Genomic DNA, 22,925 nt, shown 5'->3' on the forward strand with positions numbered 1-22,925 from the left:
GAGTCTCTGACTGACTGAGAAATGACCTTTCTCCAGGAGGCTAACTAGTATTCTGATTACTTGACATCAGCTTAGAGTATTGAAAATGCTGCAGGTCATCTATGCAATTGTCAGGTGATCTCACTTGAGTTAATAAACCTGCTGTGTTCAGTTGGTCACATGTTGCTGAAATTCTATCTTCTGAGCTGGCTTCTTTAATAATAATAATAATAATTAATAATAATTAATATCTATATTGTGTCAGCCTCTCTTTTCTAGTGAAGTTTGTAGTCGAAAAGCCAGTATTGTCCTTGATCAGGTTGAAAGGGACAGCAGTGTTAGCATAAGAGGAAAATGTAGTGTTCATAGGAAATGTTAAATTAGAGCTGTGGGCACTGCACTTCCAAGTCACTTAATCTCCAAATCAGTGTGATTTTATATGTGTTTAACTTCAATACATAAGACAAACACACTAATAAAATTCTCATCAAGCAGTGGTCTATAGAGTCCCATAGAGGACTGAGCTACTTCTGGGGCTCGAGTGGTTTGAGAGAGATGGAACAGAAAATCCATTTCTCCTTGTTCTTGAGAATTCTTGCTCTGTTAGTTTTCTCTATTTACCAGCTAATTAGTTGTCTCCTTGACCAGCATCCTCGTGCTGAAGAGAAAGGTTATAGAGACAACCAACCCAGGTTTGTCTTTGATGTGGGAAATTACTGTTCCACACTCCCTAAATCCATTACTTCCATATCATTCAGGGCAGCTGGTGGTTAATTATATTTACTTATTTGAAGTGTTGTAGCACCTGGGGTCCAACTGTGGCTCAGGGTCCCATAGTGCTAGCCATTGTACAAACCCATAGCAAAAAGACCCTCTTCCAAAGTGCGTTCAATCTACGGATGAAATCCTGGCCTCATTAAAGTCAATGATATACTCCTGATGAGTTCACCTCCTGTATCTATTGAGCCAAATTCTGCTCTTACACTGGTGCACATCTGGACTAACAGTTAAAATCATTGGAGTTATTTCAGACTTGCAGCAGTGTAACCAAGAGCAGATTGTGGCTCATTGTTGTATCTGTAAAATAAATCTTGAATGAATGAATTAGGAGCTTTTTGTGTGTGTCTTGACACATTGTTTAAGCTTGAGCCTTGAATTATTCTTCACAGTTGGTTAGGACTCTTGCATATTTATTAATGTTGTTGTAAGTGTGAAAATCCCATGCTTTAGCGATTAGCCTCCTGAATTTATTTTTTCACCTTTCTCTTATAATCTCCCGTGGGTGGAAGTAATGGCTGTTTCAGCAAGAAGAACTGAATCTGCAGGTGTACTGGAATCCAAAGGCTGCCCTTTACAGGAGCAGGACTGCACTGTGATGTTTTCGTTAGAAGAAGAAGCGGGTACCAGTGTTGTACTGGAACACTTTCTACTGGGAGAGCTCTGGCAGGGGCTAGAGATGGTAGTTCTGTGCTGCCCGAACACAAATGTTGTACTGCCACTGAACTGCCCATGCCATTGTGAGCTCTGCCAACGGAGGGGAAGTTCTTCCATACGTTCATCTTCCCCATTGTAGATTTCACTGTGTACCAGGGATCCTGTAGTGATCTCTGCAGCATTTGACCTAGCTGACACCTGTATCAGCTCTCGAGGTGGCCAGTTCTATCTGCTGTCTGGAACCATGAGTACTTGTACCGGCTCTGTTAGGAGACGAGATCTATAAAGCAGGAACGGAGAATTGCTGTTCGTGGTATAGGGCCTATGACACAAACTCGATTAGTTCTGATTCATCTGGCAGAGGTGACAAAATATACAATTTATTTCTACATTAAATCTAAGGAATTGGAACAATCTGCTCCTAAACTGACCTGCTCCCATCAAGGCAGTCTTCCGCAAACTCTTAGGCTAGGAGGGGGTGGTCACTTGTAAGCATAGTTAAACTAGCAATGGGCCATGTAGTAGTTAATACTAGTACGGGAACAACATTGGCTATCCACCCTACATTACATAACTGGTTAAACAACTCATCACAACAACTAGTGGTGAGGGCCATCCATACAAGCTGGGTCCTAGGCCATGACACTAACCAGCATGAGCTAGGAAGAGAATGGAACATGTTACGGCCGCTTAGAACCTTCCTGTCTTTCTGTGATGGGTCAGGAAGGCCTTTCAGCTCCATACTGTGTCTGTTTCCTTAGCTGTCTGCAGGTGGGTTCTGCTCCATGCTCACAGCTCTTGTGTGTAGCGATGGGACCCTGTACTTGTCATTGAATCTTTTCTCTATGATCAAGTGAATCTTCACGAGCCACACACATTCATGAGCAGCATAGTCACATGGTGAACCAAAACAGAGCGGCGGGGAAGGCTCTAGGATTGAGAACAGCCTTTTGTCTGTTACAAAAAGGTTGGAAAAAAGAGGGCACGTTACCCCTAACTCGAGCTCTACTGTGGGTAGTACTTGATCTGTCTATGTTTGTGCAGGCAGAGAAGCAGCCCCCACCCCTCACCGTGGTTGGAGCTCGCTGAGACGGACACTTTTCTGCTGCCAGTCCTTGCTGGCTGTGTTGGAATGTGACCTGTCCCACGCTGCCCTGTGTGTGCATGCAATGCAGTCAGAGAGAGACCAATGGTGTTGTTTACTGGCCCTTGCACTGTTAGGTTCCATCCATTCTGACACCCAGCAGGAACAGCTCTGCTCTTGAACATTCACTGTTGGAAGTAGCTTTTTCTGCATGCAGATGAGACTCTTGCCTGGACCAGCATCAGGGTCTGCGGTCAGAGCTGCTAGTTTAACATGCAGTGGGCCTAATCCCTTCTCTGGCAGAGACTGTGCTCCCAGCCACTGGAAGGTGCGGGTTGAGACTGGGTGCTCATTAGATACACAAAGGCTCATGTCTACCACCAAATGAATCCTTGCTGCAGAACAGCTTCCCCAGCTCCCTGCTCTAATTGCTATAGCAGATTCCAGGCAGATTTCGTCATCTCTGTTTTCTGCCTGACTGGGAATCTGTAAATAAAAAGGCTGATGGCAGAATAATGGGAGTGCTGGACAGTGCAATGCACAGCAGCACTCTGCAACATCACGAGAGAGGCAGAAGGGGGCAGGGGGTAGATGTTGCTAGAATGAGAAGGAACCTTGTAAATTCCTGAGTACCCCCTGACACACACAGCTCCTAAAGGGAGACTTGGGACCAAGGCAGTCTTTGGGAGGGAGGAATTACAAGGAGGTCAGGGCTGAAGCAGGCTTTTATAAACTGAAGTCTGTGATAAATCGCTTTGGGGCACCTCTGCGTACAAAGGGAGTGACGAACTGATGCGGGTGGTGAGTTGATAGAAAGCCACTGACACAAATAACTAGTGGGCATGTATAAAATGCATTGGAGCAAGGCAAACGTGACCAAAAATGCCCTAAGTTAATGAAGGCATGAATGGGAGAATGTGTAAGGTCAGCAGGGAAGTGACACCATGGTGTTTGCGCCTGGCAGATTTTTAGCAAGGAGCATGACGTGTTAAAATGGGTCTTCTTGGGCTGGTGGTAGTGTGGCTGAAGGACTGAGGATAGCGAGCTGATCATTATATCTGGTCTGTACAAATCTGCTGGTCATCTGAGTTCTGGCTCCTCTCCAGCTGCAGTTGCTGGAATTTCTTGGAGGTCTGTTCCTTTCAGTAGGTAGCCCAGGATAATGTATAGTAAGAGAGTGGACTGGACAAAGGACCAGACACACACTGGCTTATGAAAACAAGGCTCGCTCCGAATGCTAGTGATCCCAGGACCTATAATGCTAGATGAAGTTGGAACTGTCTCAACAGGAATGGTAGTTATTCTCAGATTTGGTTTACTGTTGCATGAATTTTGATTCTGCCTCTGTGGCCACTTTTCACACAGAAGGTCATTTCCAACATATCCACTTTTCTGTTGCAAAATAATCTGCAAATGCCACATAATGACCCCACATGTGCGAAACCAGCCTGCAGTGTCCTGGCATTTCCAACCTCTCTGTTGTGGAATCTTCTGCAAGCTGGGATCGGGAGCTGAATGAAGATATGTTCTTCAAAAAGCAGCACCAAGTGTGTGTGCATGCTGTCTTGTCCTTTTATTTTACATTGTGGATGGGGCTACTTTTGTCAGTGAATCCAGTACATCCCTCCCAGCTTAATATGTTTGCTAAACTTCTGCAAGTAAATCCCAGTCTGAAGTTCACTGAACGGAAGCCACTATTTTCTCTAAATAGAGTAGACTGGTTTATCTTACAGACAACTGCAAAATATCCGTAACTGGTCACAAAGCCCATTTGAATTGTATGGGACAGAGTATGCTGCTTCTGCAAGGACACAGGCCTGTCTCCCCAGATGAAAGTAACCCCCAAGCGCTGATATCACATCAGAATTGGCTGGTCCAAGATAATTTCCCTGCCAGTTCACCTGCCGCACCGTTTATAACAGTTCTGATTGATTTGACCTGACATTTAAGACTCTTAGGCTTTACTCCTGCATGTAATTAAAGCAAGAAGACAGTGACCGACACTGTCTGAGCTTTGGCTGGCAGGAAGGAGTATTGGGATTTCTTGGGAGTGAAATATTGTTGTACGTTTTTAAGCTGCTCTGTCTTATCAGAACATCATGGATACAGGGATAGATCATTCCAGTCTGATAAAAAGGGGCTCTTATGGAAAATTCAGCTTAAGGGAGTGACTGTCTCCTTTTCTCATAAAGGACTTGAATGGAAACAGTAATAAAATGTGGGGTAGGTCTAATCCCAGGGGTGCTGATACCATCAGCTATCGGTAAGCCTACACAAGCATGTTAGACGCTTTCAGTAAAGGTCTGTCCTGCATTTCATTGCTCTGCCTATATGGGAAAATGCAGGAAGGAGAGGGCTGAGGGAGTATTAACAACATTGCAAGCCTCTCTCATTACTAATACTCTGCATTTACATAGCACTTTACAAGCATTAGCATCCCACCCCAGGAGGTGAATAAGTAACTAGAGTCTTCCCAATGACAGTGGGGTCGTGGAATCTGAGGCAGAGACGTGGTGACATGGCCAGGAACAGCCACAGGGAATCTCTGTCAGAGATTACATTACCATTACATTACTATTTGAGAATTCCAGGCTGCCAGGCCTCTGCTCCGACCACTAGCTCTTGCTTTCAAATGATAATGCATCTGTCTGAGGTCTAGCTAGAGTGGCACTGCCCTGTTATATCTCACCTGAGCCCTTGCTAATACACTAATGTGCTTACTTTAAATGCAGAGAAACTTCCCACATCAGTGGCCTATTTTCTCGTCCTCCTTTCTGTATTTTTGTATTGTCACTTGCCTGAATATGATATGTAGGCTTTCAGCTTTGAGGCCTATGTAAGCTTTCAGCTTTGAGGCCTATGTATGCCGGGGGTGTGTGTGTGTGTGTGTCACCCATAAATACAGCGATTCATCTGGGAAATTACTGTACATTCCCAGCCTTAAAGGGGCTCTGTCTGCACCCAATACGCTTCCCTTGACTTGACAGCTATGGGCTTTGTGTGCAGTTCCCAGGGTGAAAAGTGAGTTGCTAAAAGCTCTTGGAGTCCCCTTCCTACCCTCAACATCAAACTGCCTACCCCTCATATCAGGGAGGAGAGATGGTTAGACAGACAGACACCTAGCTTCCCTTTCTTCCCATCTTCTGGCAACCTCCTGTACAGCTACTCAGGCAGGACAACCCTAGCTCCCATAGGTCATCTCCACCCTCAATCTGCAGTTTGATTGCTCAATGGAAAAATGGCCTGGAAAGGGAGCTCTGAAGGAAGACAAATGGGGACTCCCCTGCGTTTTCACTCACCAATGACAAGTATCCCCACTGTTTGGCTTGGCAAATGTACAGCATTTTGCATGGAGGGAAACAACAAAGACAAGTCTGGCTTTTCATTAGTGAAGACATCAAACATTCTTTCTGTTCCCCTTAGCCCCACTCCTTTGCCCAATGCCCTGTGTAACCTCACCAGGATCACCTAGATTTGCAGCTCTGTGGGCATATCTCATCACATTTCTTGGGGATAATACTGTTTTAGTCTGGAAAGGGCCTCTTTCTCTTAGCCACAACAGCCTGCTGCTAATGGGGTAACAAGGTCTTAGGAATGGGAATGAACACAACCCTCCCCCAGATCCAAACCTCCCAAACTTGGGAGAATCTGGTTTGAATGTTGGGAGCTGAACCCAAGATTTAATTCTGAGCATGCCCACTTATCACTCGCTTCACTGCAGTGCGAAATCACTCCTTTCCCTTTGAGGCATACTGTGTTTGGCCAGTGATTATTGGGTTGCTCTTCTTGTGGTCAAAGACTGTGTGTGAAATAGGCTAGTTTGGAACAGGCTCGCTGGGGTTCTGGCTAAGAAAAATACATTCCTTGGGAGTGTGGGATGGCTGGAATTGGGAGCAATGCTAGCTCCTTGGCACTGAGCTGTAAATCAGTGCAGGCTTGATAGAGTCAGCTGGCCTGTGGTTAGTTAACTTGGTATGTAGCTCACCTCTACCACTTATTTTGGGTTGTAGATTCCCTTCATATTAAGGGAAATTGCACCAAGTTTATCTATGGAAAGGGTAGAGAAAACATATGTAAAGGATGTAAACAAGTGTGAGCAGAGATCCATCAGGTTGATTTAAGAGTGCGCACGTTAAATGGATGATTTAGCCAAATAACTAGAGGCAGAGGTGTAGGAGGCGTGGGGAATGCAAGAAGAGGAAAGATTGGCAAGAGGAGGGAGAGAGAGAGAGAGTACCCAGGGAGAGAGGCATCTTTCAAGTACGAAGGTCTCAGGCCCTTTTTGGGCTTTAAAGGTCAAAACTAGCCCCCAAAACCACTCAGCGGAGAGTGCAGATCTTAGAGCACCGGTATCATGTGCTGCCAATAAGATACTAACTAAGTGGCCACTGCATCTGCACCAGCTTCATCCTGGGAATGGATTTAAATTGATCTTATTGCAATAGTCTCCAATCTGGAGGTGACGCAGGCATGGATAGCAGGAGCAAGGTCTGTGGCTGAGCGGAAAGGTTACAGCCTCCTGGCCAGGCACAGATGAGAGAAAAGCCAATTTGTTTGCTGATGTAATGAGATTGCCCCAAAACAACTGGAGATGTAACTGGGCCTCTCAGCTGTAAATGCAGAATACCTGCTCCCCTTTGGAATGCATTTATATCTCCCCAACTACAAATAATTAATCCAGTGCCCATGGGAGGAGGCTGGATATTTGTGAGCAATGGCCAGTGCAGCCCTATTAATACTGAGATATCTACTGTGTACAGTAATTAAGGGAGGACCCCACTGGGTTCCTCTGTGCTGCTAGCCCAGACTAACAGGAAGTCTCCTTTCTCAACAGGAACATCAGGCTCTGAAACTGCCAGCAGCTGTTCATCATTCCCTTGTGAGAACGGGGGAAGCTGTGAGGATTTGGAGGGGGGCTACAAGTGCCTCTGCCCCCAGCAACCAGTGGCATACATGGGCACAAACTGTGAATTCCTCTACTCTGTGTGTGCTGTGCACAAATGTCCCCCGAATTGGATATGCAGTGAAACTGCAGGACTCCTGGATTATGAATGCATCTGTAGGCCTGGCTTCACAGGTACTGAGTGTAGTGTTAACATTAATGAGTGTGAGAGCAATCCTTGTAAAGGGCCTCATTTTGAATGTGTAGATAGTGCAAATGGATACATCTGCCAATGCCAAATGGGACCAAATGGAGAAGGCTGCCACACTGAAATATCTGTGTGCTCTAGCCAACCCTGCCAAAATAATGGGACCTGCATCGAGGGTGCCGAGATATATACCTGCAGCTGCCAACCTGGTCACACTGGGGCCCACTGTGAAGATAACATTGACGAGTGCGCCTCCAGCCCATGTCAGAATGGAGCCATCTGCCTAGACAGGGTGAATGAGTATAACTGTTTCTGTGTGCCTGGGTTCCAAGGATACCGCTGTGAAATAGACATCAACGAGTGTGCATCCCGGCCCTGTAAAAACAATGGCACCTGCCTGAATGAGATGGATCACTATTTGTGCAAGTGTGTCCCCGGCTATACAGGTACCTTTCATGCTCACATATTAATCTTTCAGTTGGGTTACTTGTTGCTGTTCATGAAGCTCTATCAATGCACCTGCTTGTGGCAAAACCAGCAAAAGACACAGTCCCTGCCCCAAAACGCTTCTCATCTCTGCCTCTTTGTTACAGCTGTGAGGCCGAGCCTCTATCTGATGGCCTGAGCTTCTGGTGTGCTGGGGAGCACGTGTGTACTAGCTTAGGCCTGGGTGTCCTGAAAGAGAGGGCTTGGGTTCCTGGGGGGATGGTTGAGGCTTGGATTCACAGGGATGATGTGGATGTTGAATGGTTTGGATTCCTGGGGTTATGGGATGGGGAGGGGGTTGAGACTTGGATTCCCAGCGGTGATGTTGATGTGATTGGCTTTGGTGAAGGCATGGTTAAGCGGAAGCACAGAGAGAGACATATTTTGTCTTCAGGAAGAATAAGCTTATTGGAATTCAGGGGTGTAACTAGTCTCTATCAGGCTGGCTCAGGGCATTTTGTCCTGTCTTTGAGGCATTTTCCAGGGCAGGAGGCTCTGTTGTGGGTTTGTTTTTCCAGCTCTGTTAAACCCTGAGTATATTTTGCACGTGACTCTACTGAGTATTTCTTCTTGGTTCAACTGTGCTGGTGATGACTCACTGTGTAATCTGCACCTGTGAGTTATCTGCCGAGGCAGTGGCGCAAGGGTCTCCTCTCCCCCAGCCCAGCTATCAGAATGGAATGCAGTCCAGGCTGCAGCCACCTCCCCCTGGTACCAGCCGCACATGGCCTTTCCCAGCCTTACCCATTGTCACAGGCTACAGGCATTTCAGGAGTTACGTGGCTGTAAAGGAATGTGGGGTCACTGGGCCACAGATTACAAATGGAGTGGGGAGTTGTTGCCTGTCAGGCATCCAGTCACTGACTGAGTCACACTCTGGTGAAATGCAGAGCTGGGGGAAAATACCCACTCAGGAACAGGCTGTGTTTAGGCCTTAAAATGACCCTCAGATTTAGAGTGTAAATCACAACTCCGTGTTTGCCCATCAGTTTCCCTTTCACTTCCCTGCATCACAGCCTATTGGCCCTGGTCTTGCAGCCTCCTAGAGCCACTGGTCCTCACAGGCTGAGCATTTCCTGGCACTTGCAGCTGGAATTCGGGTGAAGGAAGTTTTGACCTGAGGATTGACAGGTTGTGATCTGGCAGATTATGGGGCCCACATTCCCTTAGGATTAGGGTGGCCACGTCTGCTGCATAGTGAGCCTCTGTCAGAAAGGAGGATTAGATGGATTGGCAGGTGCCATTTTTAGGGGCTTACTCTGAGGGGTGATGTCAGGCCATGGGCAGTTCATTGAGGTGGGAAAGTGGCAGGATGGTTGCTGTGGGATCTCTCACAGATTTCCTTTGACGAAATGACGTTAGACGAAGATAATAGATATGTTTCTACTGTGATTAGTGCTATTAATACTTAATGAATAATACAATTATTATTGCTAGTATCACTATAACTAATACTTTGTACTTCTCCAGCACCTCCCTTCTGAGGACCTCAAAGCAAGTTACAAACCTCATAATACTTTTGGGAGGAGGGTAAAGGATATACAGTGATCACTTCACCAACCACTGAAATGCAACCACCTCTCTGGTGGAACACAGCAGTTACACTGGAGTGAAGAATATCATATAGAATCCAAACTGTAAGGGGAACACTGTATCACAGAATGTAAATATCCATGGTTGAACTTGGCCACAATACTGCAATTCGCATCCTGCCACTTCCCCCCTCCCGCAAAATAAAGCATTATGGGATTTTTGTAATGAATGTAACTGAGCAGGACCTTGGTTTTATGTCTCATCCGGGAAGTGTATTTCATTTGCTAAATGCTGGTGGAATTAACAAATTCAGTGAAATCAAATATAAGTTTATGCTAGAGATTCACAACTGTTGCAAACTATTCTCAGTTTTGTTGATTTAAAAGCAAAATAGATAAGTCTTCCCAAGATAGACTTGGCTGCAAATACTAATAAACTAATCATTTCTTAGTATTTGCATGCTTGTCTGCTGTCCAGGAACTTATGAATTGTCATGTCTGTATTCTAGCAGAGTGGATTTGATATCATTACTTTTGTGATCCCAGCTCAGAACTCCAGCCAAGTCCATAACATGGATGTTTCTCTCTTTTGTAACAAAGGTGTAAACTGTGATGCTGAAATAGATGAATGTGACTCAGACCCTTGCCAGAACGGGGGCACGTGCACTGACCATATTGGGTTCTACACCTGCACTTGTGCACCAGGTTATGAGGGAATCCAGTGTGAGGTGGACATCAATGAATGTGCAAGCCAACCATGTATCAACGGAGGGATATGTCATGACCTTGTTGACAGGTGAGGAATGCAAGCTGCTGTGGCCATTTGCATTTCAGTGATTAAATATCTGACATGAGCCCATGAGACACCTGCCTGGTGTAAGTCCATTGACTTCAGAATTCACCTCTAGGATGAATTGGGCTTAGTGCTCTTTAAGTTTTCCTCCTCCCTCCCCCACTCTGCTTGCTATTATTGTTTCATTAAACTGAAAGTTATTTGAAGAGCCGTTCAGTGGGGGTGTTAATGCCAAAGGACCCCTTCCACTAGCAGAGTTCCCAGAGATGTTTGAAAGAATTCCCGTTACTGTCTCTTATTGCTCCGCGATGTCCCAATGAGAATTATTTGCAGCTTAAATGAATGACCACAAGCAGCAGAAGCAGCCACCCTCCTTGACTGAGAGCATCCCCGTCTGTCTGATCCTTGCGTTTCATGTGCAGTATGTAGGCTCAGCAGCTGACTTGAGGCTGACCTGCCTTGCCACTGATTTCCTGAAAGGATGCTCTGTTTATGGAGATGGGACTGTCTCTTCTCTAAGCCCATGGGTGAGGAATTCTGCAAGGTGGACATGAGGGCTAGCAAGTTGGCCCCATATGCTTGATTGCTCTTACCTTGGAGGGGACTGGGTATTGGAATGAGGAGCTCTTGTGGTGTTCTGTTTTGTGTCCCCCTAGCTATTGCTCTTACCTTGGAGGGGAGTGGGTATTGGAATGAAGAGCTCTTGTGGTGTTCTGTTTTGTGTCCCCCTAGCTACCAGTGTGATTGCAGTGACACAGGCTTTGAAGGGGAGCACTGTGAGCTGGATATCCTGGAGTGCGCCTCCCAGCCCTGTTTGAACAGTGCTACCTGTCTGGAGGGTGTCAAGAATTACAGCTGTGCCTGCTGGCCTGGTGAGTAGGGGAAACTGCTTCGTTCTCCTGCAGTCTGAGTAGTCAGTGGTGGAGAGGACCTGCTAGGTTGCCCTGAGCAAAACTGGCTCTACTCTGTATGGTACAGTCTAGTTTTCAGTACATCAAGTGATGGGGGCTCCCGCTGCTTCTCTCAGGAGAGTCTTCCACTGGCATGAAGGTCTCACAGCAGGGAAATGTGTCCTGCTGCATCGCCTGAAATGTCCCTTTTCCTAAGACCAGGCCTTTTCTACCCTGTGCTTTCCTGGGCGAGATCAGTTGACTGGCTCTCACCTCTGACATGAGTACTGTATGCCAGGCCCTGCTGCTTTGTGCTAGATGAGTTGCAGTGTCTCAGGCTCACATAATCTTGCTCCCTTATTGGCAGCTGTGGTATCTTGGTGGCTAGTTTTCTGTCTCCCTTCCAAGGACGTGCTGTGTTGTGCTAACTCTGGTGTTTGCCTGGCAGGTTACACAGGGCAGCGCTGTGAGGAGGATGTGGATGAGTGCGCTACAGACCCTTGTTACAATGGAGGCGTGTGCTTTGAGCGATCCAACCAAACCTACTATGGGACACGATACGACTTCCCCAGCGAGTTCAGCTATAGTCAAGCTGCTGGTTTCCTCTGCTGGTGCCAGCCAGGTTTTTCAGGTGAGCTACCCACTGGGCTGTGTCCTGTGACCCCTGGTAGGAGCTGTACAGCTTGGGTCACAGGGAGTGGAGAGGAGCCATCTGCGCAGCAAGAGCCACCCACCTGGTGCAGAGCAAGATGGTTCTGGCTGCGCAGCTGCCTCGTGATGAGGAGTGTGTGGCTCTCCTTTGCTGTATGTGCATATTGCAGATGGCAGTAGGAGTGTAACCAATATCACTCTCTCTACCTGGAAGGCCATATCCCTCAAGGCCCTGATTTCCTCGTTGGTGCAATAGCCCACCCACCCCGTTCCCTAATGTTCTGTTCAGTACCCTGCAGCTGGGCAGACGGCAAAATAGCCCTGGTGGCCCCTCCCATGGGCATAAAGCAAAAATTGTCCTTGCAATGTATTAGTGGGGCATTCCCCCTCTGGAGGAAGCTATTAGTCCCCTGGAGTCCCAGGTAATGTCTTAAGCCTCCCCTTATAGTGACTGCTCTTGTAGCAACCTTTCATGTAGTTGGGATGGGCAGGCAATTCTCCCTGCATGTGAAGGGCTCTAGGGATGCTCAACAGAGACTGCCCTCTCTGTGTTTTTTAAAGAGCTTATAGGAGTGTGGGGTTGGGGTGTGTGGGTGGATTCAGGGGGGAAAGGGGAAGTGCCCTTTTGGGGGAAAATTGGAAATACAGGAGGGAGTTTTCTCTAGTTATTAGAACAGGGGTCTCAGAGTCAGGATTCCTGGCTTCTGATCTCACGTCTGCCACTGACTCGTGTTGTGGCCTGGGGTAAATCGCTTATCCTTTCGGTGCCTTAGTCTTCTACATTTTATAAATGGGGATTAATGATACCTGCCTGCCAGGTAGGTACTGAGGGACAAGTAACACTTGTAATGGGCACTTTGCATCTTTGGATGAAAACTGCTGAAGAAGAGCAAAGAATTGTGAAAGAAGGTGTTAAGATTCCCCCTACAGGGGATGCACACACATCCACTGCCTGGGCTTACTGAAATGATCATAACGGGATTGTGTTTTCACTTTCAAAGGGGAGAACTGCTCTGTTAACATTGATGAATGTGAGTCTCAGCCATGTCAGAATGGAGGGTGCTGCACCGATCTGGTTAACGGCTTCCTTTGCCATTGTCTACCAGGATACTCAGGTAATGTTGGTGATGGAGTGTGTGGAATCAGATTAGACTGGTTAGTTGATGCTTGCTGAGTCACTGATTTGCCATATGGTTGCATAATTGGATCCTAGGACTGACTAGAGAAAGCTGCTGAGTGAGACTGAGATGAATTGGACAGAAAGCTGTGGAGGGCCAAGACTGGTGTAGCTGTGGTTGTCTCCAGATCAGGACTGAAGTGCACTGTCAGACCTGTGTGAATGTACTGTATTCCTAGGACTGGGGTACATTGGCAGTGCTGTGAATTGAGGATGTGAGCAGATCAATGGAACTGCGTGAGGGAGTCCGGCACCAGAATCTTAGGATCCTTAGGTGTTGGCAGAGGGATATTGCACATTGCCATTGGCACCCTCTTGACAGGTATGGGGGTATGTGCTCTGTATAGAAAGAGAAATAATCTTTGGGATGAAGATGTATGAAGCAAGAGGGAAGAGGCATTTTGGGTGCTGTGACTGGAGTTCCAGTGCAGCAATTTGTCTCTCAGGGAGGCTGTAATTGGAATGGTCGACATTTCCTAAGGGCTGTAGCAGTTTGGGGCGGGGAATGAGGAGCCTGTCACCAGCACATAAAACAATGATGTTATTTCTTCTTCTCCCCTCTGGATGATGAGCCAGGGATTTGGGGTTGGAGGCTACACTCTGTTATTTAGGGAGGTCAAAAGGTTTTGGTGTTGTGAGCAAATGCAGCGCAGCCCTTTCTGTTTGCTAGGGTGTACGGATGTGCTTGGGAGTGGCGGACCTGGGTTCTGCTAGAGATGCCCTGTGTGTCCCTTGGTAGGTCACTCTAACCCGTTCTGTGCCTCAGTTTCCCCACCTCTGAAATAGTGAGACTAGTTTGCCAGGGGCATTGTAAGGCTAAGCATGTTGCTGTTTGTTTGTACCCTTTGGCTGGGGGGCGGGCCACTAAAACAGTGTGCAGTACAAATGTAGCAGCGTCTTTGAACATGTGAAGATTAAACACCAAGCTATGTGCCACATATCCCAGACACCACAGAAGCGAGAGGAGTGGAAAGGCTTGCTAGGCCCACATAGTCTGCCCCCCACTGACAACGTGAGCTGGTACCACTTTGGCCTTGTCTTCACTAGGAAAAAAGATGCATTTTTACCACATGCTTGCTAACACACAGTAAAATCCATGTGTGGATGAGCCCTTTATTTTGACACAAACAGGATAGGGGCAAAGGCAGGTGAGAGCAGTACTCCCTGAGCAATCAGTTTTGTGTGTCTCTTTTCATCCAGCGTGGAGTTTGTCTCCGTCCCCACCACACAATCATTCTGCTATGATTGTAACAACCTTCTTTGCAGCCACAGCTGTTGGGGTGGGATCCCTCTCTCTCTGTACCTTGTTGCCAATCCATCTCATCTCAAACCTCAGAGAAAAACCTCTTGTCTCCTTTCCTATTTTCTTTGATCTCTCTCTGCTAACTAACAACCTGATACTGATAAGGGATACGGTTTATATGAAAGACATTCTCTAACTGGCTTGCATTCTTCCAGCCCTCCAAGAGTAAAATGTATCCTGCCTGAAATGCTGAAAGGCTGCCATCTTGTGGGAGAAAGGAAAAACTTGAAGCTACAAGAGAGTTTTTAACTCTTCTCTGCAGGTGGTAGGTAGCAGTATTCCTGAATCCGTACTGGGCCTTTTCTAGTACCAGTATAGTTATACTAGTTTAGTTATATCAGTATAACCCCTGTGTGGACAATCTTATTCCAACACTTGTGTCTTCAGTTTAGCTTAAGCCCCTCTGAAGTGACATATGCTCCTCTATCAGACTAAGTGTGTCCACATGGGCTACACCAGTATAACTAGAGCAGTTTAAACTCACACTTTAGGTTGTTCTGAAAGAAAAGTCCATGTACACAAGGCTGTAGAAATAGGCTTCATTCCAATCTCTCAGCTGCTGTGCAGGGCCAGTTCCTACAGTGCTGCACCTGCAGATGCAGACCTCTTCCCAATGGAATGTTGTGTAGTTCATTAAATGTCTCTCCACTGTAAGTCATAATGCCTGTCTGTTTGTGCCTCCAGGGCCGTTTCCTTCCCTCAATGCCCTGGCACCACTCTTAGGAGTCCAGGGAGCTCAGCATTTCATTTAGCTTCCCCAAACTGTAGGTTTACCTAATCCTTCCGAGCCCCTGGGCCTGCTCCTGGGCAGAAAAGCTGACACAGGCACAGGATGGGGAGAGACAGTGCTAGAGAGTTCATTCTATTGCATCTGTTTGGGGTTCATTAGTACTCGAAGGAGATTAGAGGCAGGTTGCTGTGTTGTTAAATTACTATGTCTCCTTTGGGGTAAGTTCCAAGACATAACAGTGAAAGGCTAGGAGCAGCAGGTGGGGAAGTCACATTTTGCCTCTCTCTGAGCTCAGTGAGCTGAGTGAGTACATGTGGAGGAGTGAAGCTGACAGGGAAATAATAGCAATTAATCTTCCCTGCTTTGTCAATTAATCCCAGTATAGTCATGCTGGGTAAACAGCTTATTACTTCATATTAGGATCACAGAGTAACTTCATGAAGTTTCCAGTAATGTTTCTGTTCAAAACACATTTCTGTGGCAGCTTAGATCTGCCATGAGCTTGGGTTTAAGCTGCCTTCCATGATTAAAGTGAACTTGCTACTCTGATGTAGGCTGCTTTTTTCATTTTCTCTCCTGGAGCCCTTTTTTCAGTCTCAGGAATGTGGGGAGTGTTGTGGGATAACTGTGAGAATCAGCAGAAATCACCTTCCTACATGTGTTAACTGCCTAAGTGCCGTCTCAGGCTGGAGCACAGCACAGAGCTGGGATGGCTCTTGCCTAAAATGTAATTATTGTCACAATAACAGACAGTAAATGGAAGCCCAGTGACCCAGTCCTGTCAGAACCACATGTCAAGATAGGACACTGAGATTCAAAGGTCTGGGAGACGGTCTGGGAGAGAGACCGTCTGCTATATGGGCCATGTGACCTCTGAGGTTTGTATGCCCTCCTTTCCCTTCCCACGGTGCTCAGAATTCCCTGCATGGGCTGAGTCAGAGGGATGTGCAGGAACAAAATTAAACAAAGAAGGGGGTGGAGGAGTCTTTGTTGGTCCCAGAAAAGATGGCAACTGTGATAAAACTAAAGTCATGTTCCCACTGGAGGGACAGCCAGGCTCGAAGAGATGGCTGAACTGAAGGAGCTGGATTCAGATGATTACATGATGAGGACAAACTGAATTATCTATTGATCTGAATTGTCTTTTGGGTGAAATGTGGCATGTGTTTAACTGGTCAACCATTTAGGGCAGGAAGTGAGGAAGAATAGTGTATTAAGTTGAAATGGGAACTGGCATTTAGGTTGGCAGAATGTAATTGCTGAATTAGAATTTGGCCAGTTAACCTTTGAAAAAAATTGTAGGAGCTGTTTTAATGACTGAGTGGCCTAACGCACAGTTTCCATCTCTTCCTGAGAATGCTATCCAGCAGCAGATTGCCCCCTAGCATCATGCTCTAGCATTCAGTCAGCCTGAGTGAGAGGTCAGCTTACTCTGTTCAGCCTTAGGGTATGTCTATGCTGCAATTAGACACCCACAGAAGGCCCATACCAGCTGACTCGGGCTCACGGGGCTCAGGCTAAAGGACTGTTTAATTGTGGTGTAGATGTTCGGGCTTGGGCTGGAGCCTGGGCTCTAGGACTCTGTGAGGTGGGAGGGTCCAAGAGCCGAGGCTTCAGCCTTGAGCCCCAACCTCTACACCCCAATTAAATATTAAACAGCACCTTAGCCCAAGGTCTGCGAGCTTGAGGTCAGCTGGCATGGGCCAGCTGCAAGTTTTTAATTGCAATGTAGTCATTACCTTCAGTGTCCTCCTCAGCCCTTTTGGAGGAAGCAGAAAACCTTTTTCTGTTGTATTAACAACCTTTGCTTCTCCCAACAGCTCTTCGTGCAAGAGTGCAGCCCAAGCCCAGACACATTTGAGGTTTTATGTTACTTGGTACACACACCACCCAGTGCAGTGAATTGAAGAAACAGGATTGGTGTTTTTTCCTGACTGAACAGATTGTTTAATTTGTTTGTACAGACATTTTCCAGTGTCTGTTCTGTTCAAGAAATGTGACCTCTACTGTAGTCAGGGAAGGCAGCTAAAAGGTTAAGAAACTATAGAAAGCCTTTAGCCCTTGGAAAGAAGAAGCCCTTTCAGCAAATACAGCAGACTGGAGCTAGCAAATATTTCCTGGGGCTGCCTTCATTTTACCTGGAAGGTATATTACTTCTATGCACACACCATGGCAGCAGCAAAGAGGCTGGCTGTAAAATGTTCAAACAGATGCTTAAACCGTTTTTCAGATTCATGCAGAGGGAGCATTAGTTGGTCCTGGATAAGGCTAGAGTGAGCTTTGTACTGTTCACTTCACTCTGAGTCTCCCTATTGCATTATGGCTCCATTGTTACTCAGACCTTCTAAACATGCTGTCAGCTGACCAGGCACTGTAGGAATTTACACCCCACACTAGTGCCTGTGTGAGTCCAGGTGTCAGATGTGATTTAACTGCATACAGTGCCTGTGATCAAAAGCATCCACTGAGATTCTGGTGCTGCACTAGGTCTATTTGGACATGCCTGTTATAGCAGATTGTCTGACCAGAGGGCAGCATGAGATATGCCCGTTACTTCCAGCTAACCCTGGTTAAAGGGTTTAGAGGATTAGTAAAGGTGGAGCAACTGCGATGAATTAAATTAGGCTTCCCTGTTAATGAAAATGGATGAAGCCTGGCTTAATGTCACATCCAGAATAAGGCCAGGCAAAGATGTAAGGAGAACAACAACTCAAAGGGACAGAAGAAGTCTGTGCACAGAAATTGTTGCAGAGAGCTGTTGGGCCAGCTGCTGTTAGCCTCCAACAATGTCTTCTGAGGATAGGCGGCTGTCAGAGAATAAAGAAAAGGAGGACTTGTGGCACTTTAGAGACTAACCAATTTATTTGAGCATAGTCTCTAAGGTGCCACAAGTACTCCTTTTCTTTTTGCAAATACAGATTAACACGGCTGTTACTCTGAAACCTGTCAGAGAATAGACTTCAGACTAGATCGTTGTGGCAATTCCTATGTAAAATGCATGTTCTGTAACATTCATCATCTTCATATGTAATCACAGCTTTGCTTGCCAGTTAACAGTGTAAGCTGCCTGCACACTGCAAACGCAACAGAGCTCCTTCCTTCCCAGTGAGGAGTCTCTCATAACAAGATTTATTCCGGAGACAAAGGTAGTGGGATTGCTGTCTGAGAGGTTTCTTCCCATTGCCAATGCTCTCAGGAAATGTCTCACTCATCCAGAGCCTTGATGGTAATTTCTAAATTTCTGGGATTAATTCACAAAACATGTCAAGGAAGTCACTAACCTCCATCCAAGAAGCAACATGTGGAATTTGGGCTGGTCCTCTTCCCAAAGTAAATACAAGTTGGTAGCACTAATCTGTAGCATGCTATTACATTAATCCTAGGAAGTGAAGCTATTACTCTTACTACTTAACAATATTCCATGTAATGCATTTGGAGAGATGCGATGATAAATAGTGAACCAAAAGCTGAGCTGACTTAACTGTTGCAGAGTCCCCTGAGGTCAAGATTTTGGTCCAGAACCTTTATAGGCCCCTGATCCTGCAGTTCACTGGAGCAGGACAGACCTGTATGCTCATGTAAGAGTCTAACTGAAAGTTTCAAAGAAACTCCGGTTTTCACAGATATCCCCCATTTAGTTGTATTGCAGAAGGGCATGGATCAGCGTTCACATTGCACTCCCCGTCAGTACCCATCCCAAGCTGGGGACACGAATGATTCAACCAGTGGACAAAATTCGGTGATGAATCCTAATCAGGTGCCACTGGAGGCATGTTGCACATGTGCTAAGAAGAAGAGGGAGTGGAATGTTGCTTGCAGCCATTGCAAAAGTGACTGTGACTCTTGTCAGCTACAACACAGTATTAAAGAAATAAAATCTCTCATTTCTGACATCATGTGAAAAGTTGATGTAAAGAGCTCTTCAATGCCATTTGCAGTGTACAACAACAAACTTCATTGGTCCTACAAAACCCGCAAACAATGCTACATATTCTTGTGTGCCATCCACTTGCATCTTTTCACTTAACAATTTGCATATATACAGATATAGCACCCTCTGGTGACAACTGCAGGATCAGGGCTTAATCTTGCTAGTTAACCATTCAAAATCTGTGCTTTTTAAGGGGGCTTGACATGCAAGCAATCCAGATACCTCTAAGAAGTTTAATTCATGCACGTATCTAATCCAAATGACTACTTCTCACATGTCTCCCACATCAGATCAATGTGAAACTGACTAATCTGTTTGGATTGATGAGGCTGGGTGAAGTGCAGAAAGTAAGCCCCAGCAGCATGCATGACTTGTTGGAATTCTGTTCGAATGTCCAAAGGTGGCATTGGTAATAGCAGGACGTGGGATGTAGGCATTGTCTTTTTTAGGATTTTTAACCTGACAGTGCTGCTTACACATAGCGGGAAGATTCAGATACTTTGGGAAAAGCTCCCAGTTCTAAATAATCTTACTCCACAGAAATAAGAACTCTCCCTGTTGCAAGGCAGGAAGAAACCACCGCCATGATCTGCCCAAACTTTTGGACCCTGCCAGATCCTGATATAACGAGGAGATTCTGGCAGCTCAGACTCTGCAGCTGTTTATGGGGAAAGATGGATCTTTGGCCCCCTGAGCCCAATGCCTAAAGTCAGTATGGACATCAGACAGCAGGACATGGCCTCCTCTGTGTCACTGGTGATCAGGAACATTTGTTGAGCCGGTGACTGGCAAAAGCTGTTTGTTGGCTGGTAAGGGGGTATTGGCGCAGAGGCATTGGTTGGGATGAAGACACTTGAAGTAAGTTGAGTGGTCAGGGAGAGGTTGTGAGAGGCTGCTCATTGGCATTCAGAAAGGTCAACATCTTCCTTCACTTTTATCCACTTAATCAGTTTTCTTCTATTGCTCTTACTTGTCATTCTTTTCCCTTTCTCCCTTGTTGGCTTCAATGAAATCACTCATGAGGGCAAGGGCTGCAGCAGCCTTTGTTTGCAAATATTGCAGAATGAACACACGCAATGAGATAACCGGGCAAGTGGAGGAATGAAACTTTCTGGATGAAATCGTGGGCCCAGTGAAGTCAATGGGAGTTTTGCAAAACTACCATTGATTTCAGTGGGGCCAGGATTTCACCCTCTGTGTCTGGGAAGCTTTCCATTTGTTGTTACCTGCGGTGGCTATTAGTCAGGGGTCGATACACAGCTTTTCTTCATAATCCAGAAATGGAAAAATTCTCATTTGGGCCCTAATTGTGCCCTCCCTATGCAGGGAAATCTGTGGGATAGCACGGGGTGTGAGCAACGGCAGGGGCTTGTCCCAGTCCTCCCATTGTCAGAGGTAATGCTGTGGATCCTGCAGAGCATTACTGTAACGCACTGAGTGAGAATACACTGTAGACGCATTCTTCTTGTCAGCACTGACAGAAGCCAGCTGGGGAGGTTTAGAACAGGGCTGGATTAGATCTCACCACAGCGCAGGTCTCTTTATATTAGCTGGTTTTATTTCCAATCCCCTTTTGGCTGACCAGCACTGGGAGAGAGCTCACATATACTGTGTCCTTCCAGTCCAGACTTTCATTCTCCCCTCCCTATCTCACCCCCACCTTTCTTCCGTCACCGTCACAAATGTCTGCAAGGAATCTGCCATGAATCCCGTGCTGGTTGGTGTGATCGTGGGTGGAATTTATCTCCTAGCAGGTAATGACAGATACTACAGTCAGTGCAACTTGGGGTGGGTGGGTGGTTACAGCTCAGGTTGTGTCGTTAGTGATAGCTGTAGACTTGGGGGGAGAAGGGCAAGAATTAACCAAAGAGGGAAAATTCTGTGTAAACAGGCACCTGGTTTTATTTTGTGAGGACCCAACATTTTGTTTAGGAAGCTTTATGGCCCAAGAGTTGTCGTGATGCTGGCAGCGATTGTGCTGAGCAATATGCTGGGAGCCGCACGCGTGACTTTGCTGTAACCCTGATTCCTCCTTTTTGCTGGGAGTGACTGAAGTTGGGATGTTGTAGAGCGCACTTCACGCTCAGGTGCACTTTAGAATCACATGATGTCTTTCACACTTACTCTGTGAAATCTCTGCCTCTCTTGCTCTTCAACTGAATTTTTTTAAGGTATTAAAATTTCTTTTACTGAAAACAGTGGGACATTTTTGGTTCAAAATAAAAACGCTGAGTTCTTCACTGCCCCCTGCACTACTGCCCACACCCAGTCTCCCTGGCTAGAAGTGCCGGGTGGGAGAGAGGTCCAAACAGAGTGTTGCTATGGAAATGGCGGTAATGATGCAAACGTAATTGTCGTTGCAGGGCCCGGTTGTTGCAGCAAGTCTCTGTTTTATGTTGTATTGGAATAACAGGAGCTCTAATTAGGATGCACTGGGGAACGGCTGCTAGGAATGCAGCTGCCTGCTGGGGAGAGGGCAAGGCGGTGCTGGCTAGTAAATATCACTGCACTGGTACATGGTGCTTCCAGAATGGCTGGCAATAGTCATACCCTTCATTAAGACAAACGGCCAGTTAATAGACCTCAGACTTCAGATATCTAGACCTGAGATTTGCTAAATTTGAATCTCTCTTACTGTGTGTGTGTTCATCTGTCTTGCATACATATGTATGACAGGTATGATATATGCAGTTTAGTCCCAGGATATTAGAGAAACAAGGTGGGTGAGGTGGTATCTTTTATTGGACTGATTTCTGTTGTGAGAGGGAGAAGATATTATTTCACCCACTTTGTCTCTCTAGGTATGAGATAACATTTAGCATGTATAACAAATTTTCAAAGCCACATTTAGAATTAGCTCTCACTGAGTCAGTAGCTCTGTTCAGCTCTCCTGGTGGGCACTGCCCATTTAGTAACCCTGGCACCTGTCAGATAAAACCACTGATCAGATACCATGACAATAGTGCTTTAGAAATACCGAAGTGGCTCATGCATGGTTGGGCTAGAAAGACTCAGCTTTGCCATTTGAAAGCACTGGAAATTGGAGACTTTCAAAGCTGTAATAAGAGTGTGCGTGTGTGTTTTGTTTAGTGTCTCTGGTTTATGTAGTCATTACCTTGAACACTCTTGAATTAACCAAAATATTTTAAAGTAGTGGTAATTGTCCTGACAACTTTGAAAGTCTCTGATTTCTAAATGGCTGCTTCCTCTTATATTTGTTAGTTGGTCCTTTTATTTATATTAAGACACTTAGCGATTTTCTTATCTAATTAAAGAGAGCTACAAGATCAGAGTATATTTTATAATATGCCGTCTTTTCCTTTATTATTTAGGGATATTTCTCTGGGCTCTAGCATCAGGTGCTCAGAGGGAACACAGCAAAATCTGCAAGTGCAAAAAGTACCTCTTTTTGCAACATGGAATTAAGTTCTGTTCTCTTAACACCTGAAATGGAACATTTGTGCTCACAGGTTACCCTGTGCTCCTCCTTTAAGAATACAACTGAAAGTTTAAAACAGAATTTTAAAAAAAGTCCCTTCCAGTATGATTACAAAGACACAACCATCCTGTCTGGAGAAATCTGGGATACCAGGTATAGTCCAGGAAATGGTCTGCGTCTTTCTCTCTGCTGTAATGGCCCAAAGCAAAAGTCTTGTTATTTCCGGAGTGGGGTGATTTCCTTCTCTTTGCTATTTGCGTTCCTGGCTGCATTAGCACTGAATCATTCACAGCCAAAACACAAAACTTGAACCCCTCTGGTGAGCTGCAGTTAGCATCTAGAAAGAAGACAGCAAGGGAATTCTTTTCCCTGCAGCTGACGGTGGTTTTTTAAATCTAGTATCACC

General features: G+C 46.0%; 2 protein-coding genes across 6 annotated transcripts in view; one reads left to right on the top strand and one right to left on the bottom strand.

The window, feature by feature from the left end:
• Positions 1-22,925, top strand: part of CRB2 (crumbs cell polarity complex component 2) — a 58,848-nt gene that overhangs the window by 12,040 nt on the left and 23,883 nt on the right. For 3 of the 5 annotated variants that reach the window (XM_084650277.1, XM_084650275.1, XM_084650276.1), the window contains exons 2-6: positions 7,332-8,033; positions 10,206-10,401; positions 11,131-11,270; positions 11,737-11,919; positions 12,941-13,054. In XM_084650277.1, the coding sequence (XP_084506403.1) occupies positions 7,332-8,033; positions 10,206-10,401; positions 11,131-11,270; positions 11,737-11,919; positions 12,941-13,054 (1,335 nt within the window). The remainder of the gene's footprint in view (positions 1-7,331; positions 8,034-10,205; positions 10,402-11,130; positions 11,271-11,736; positions 11,920-12,940; positions 13,055-22,925) is intronic. The other 2 variants (XM_084650278.1, XM_084650279.1) reach the window with 2 other exon arrangements.
• The window catches only part of DENND1A (DENN domain containing 1A), a 421,747-nt gene that overhangs the window by 6,441 nt on the left and 392,381 nt on the right, over positions 1-22,925 (bottom strand). The gene's annotated exons all lie outside the window — the stretch shown is intronic.

Source organism: Lepidochelys olivacea, assembly GCF_965140295.1.
Source record: "Lepidochelys olivacea isolate rLepOli2 genome assembly, chromosome: 16".
NCBI lineage: Eukaryota > Metazoa > Chordata > Testudines > Cheloniidae > Lepidochelys > Lepidochelys olivacea.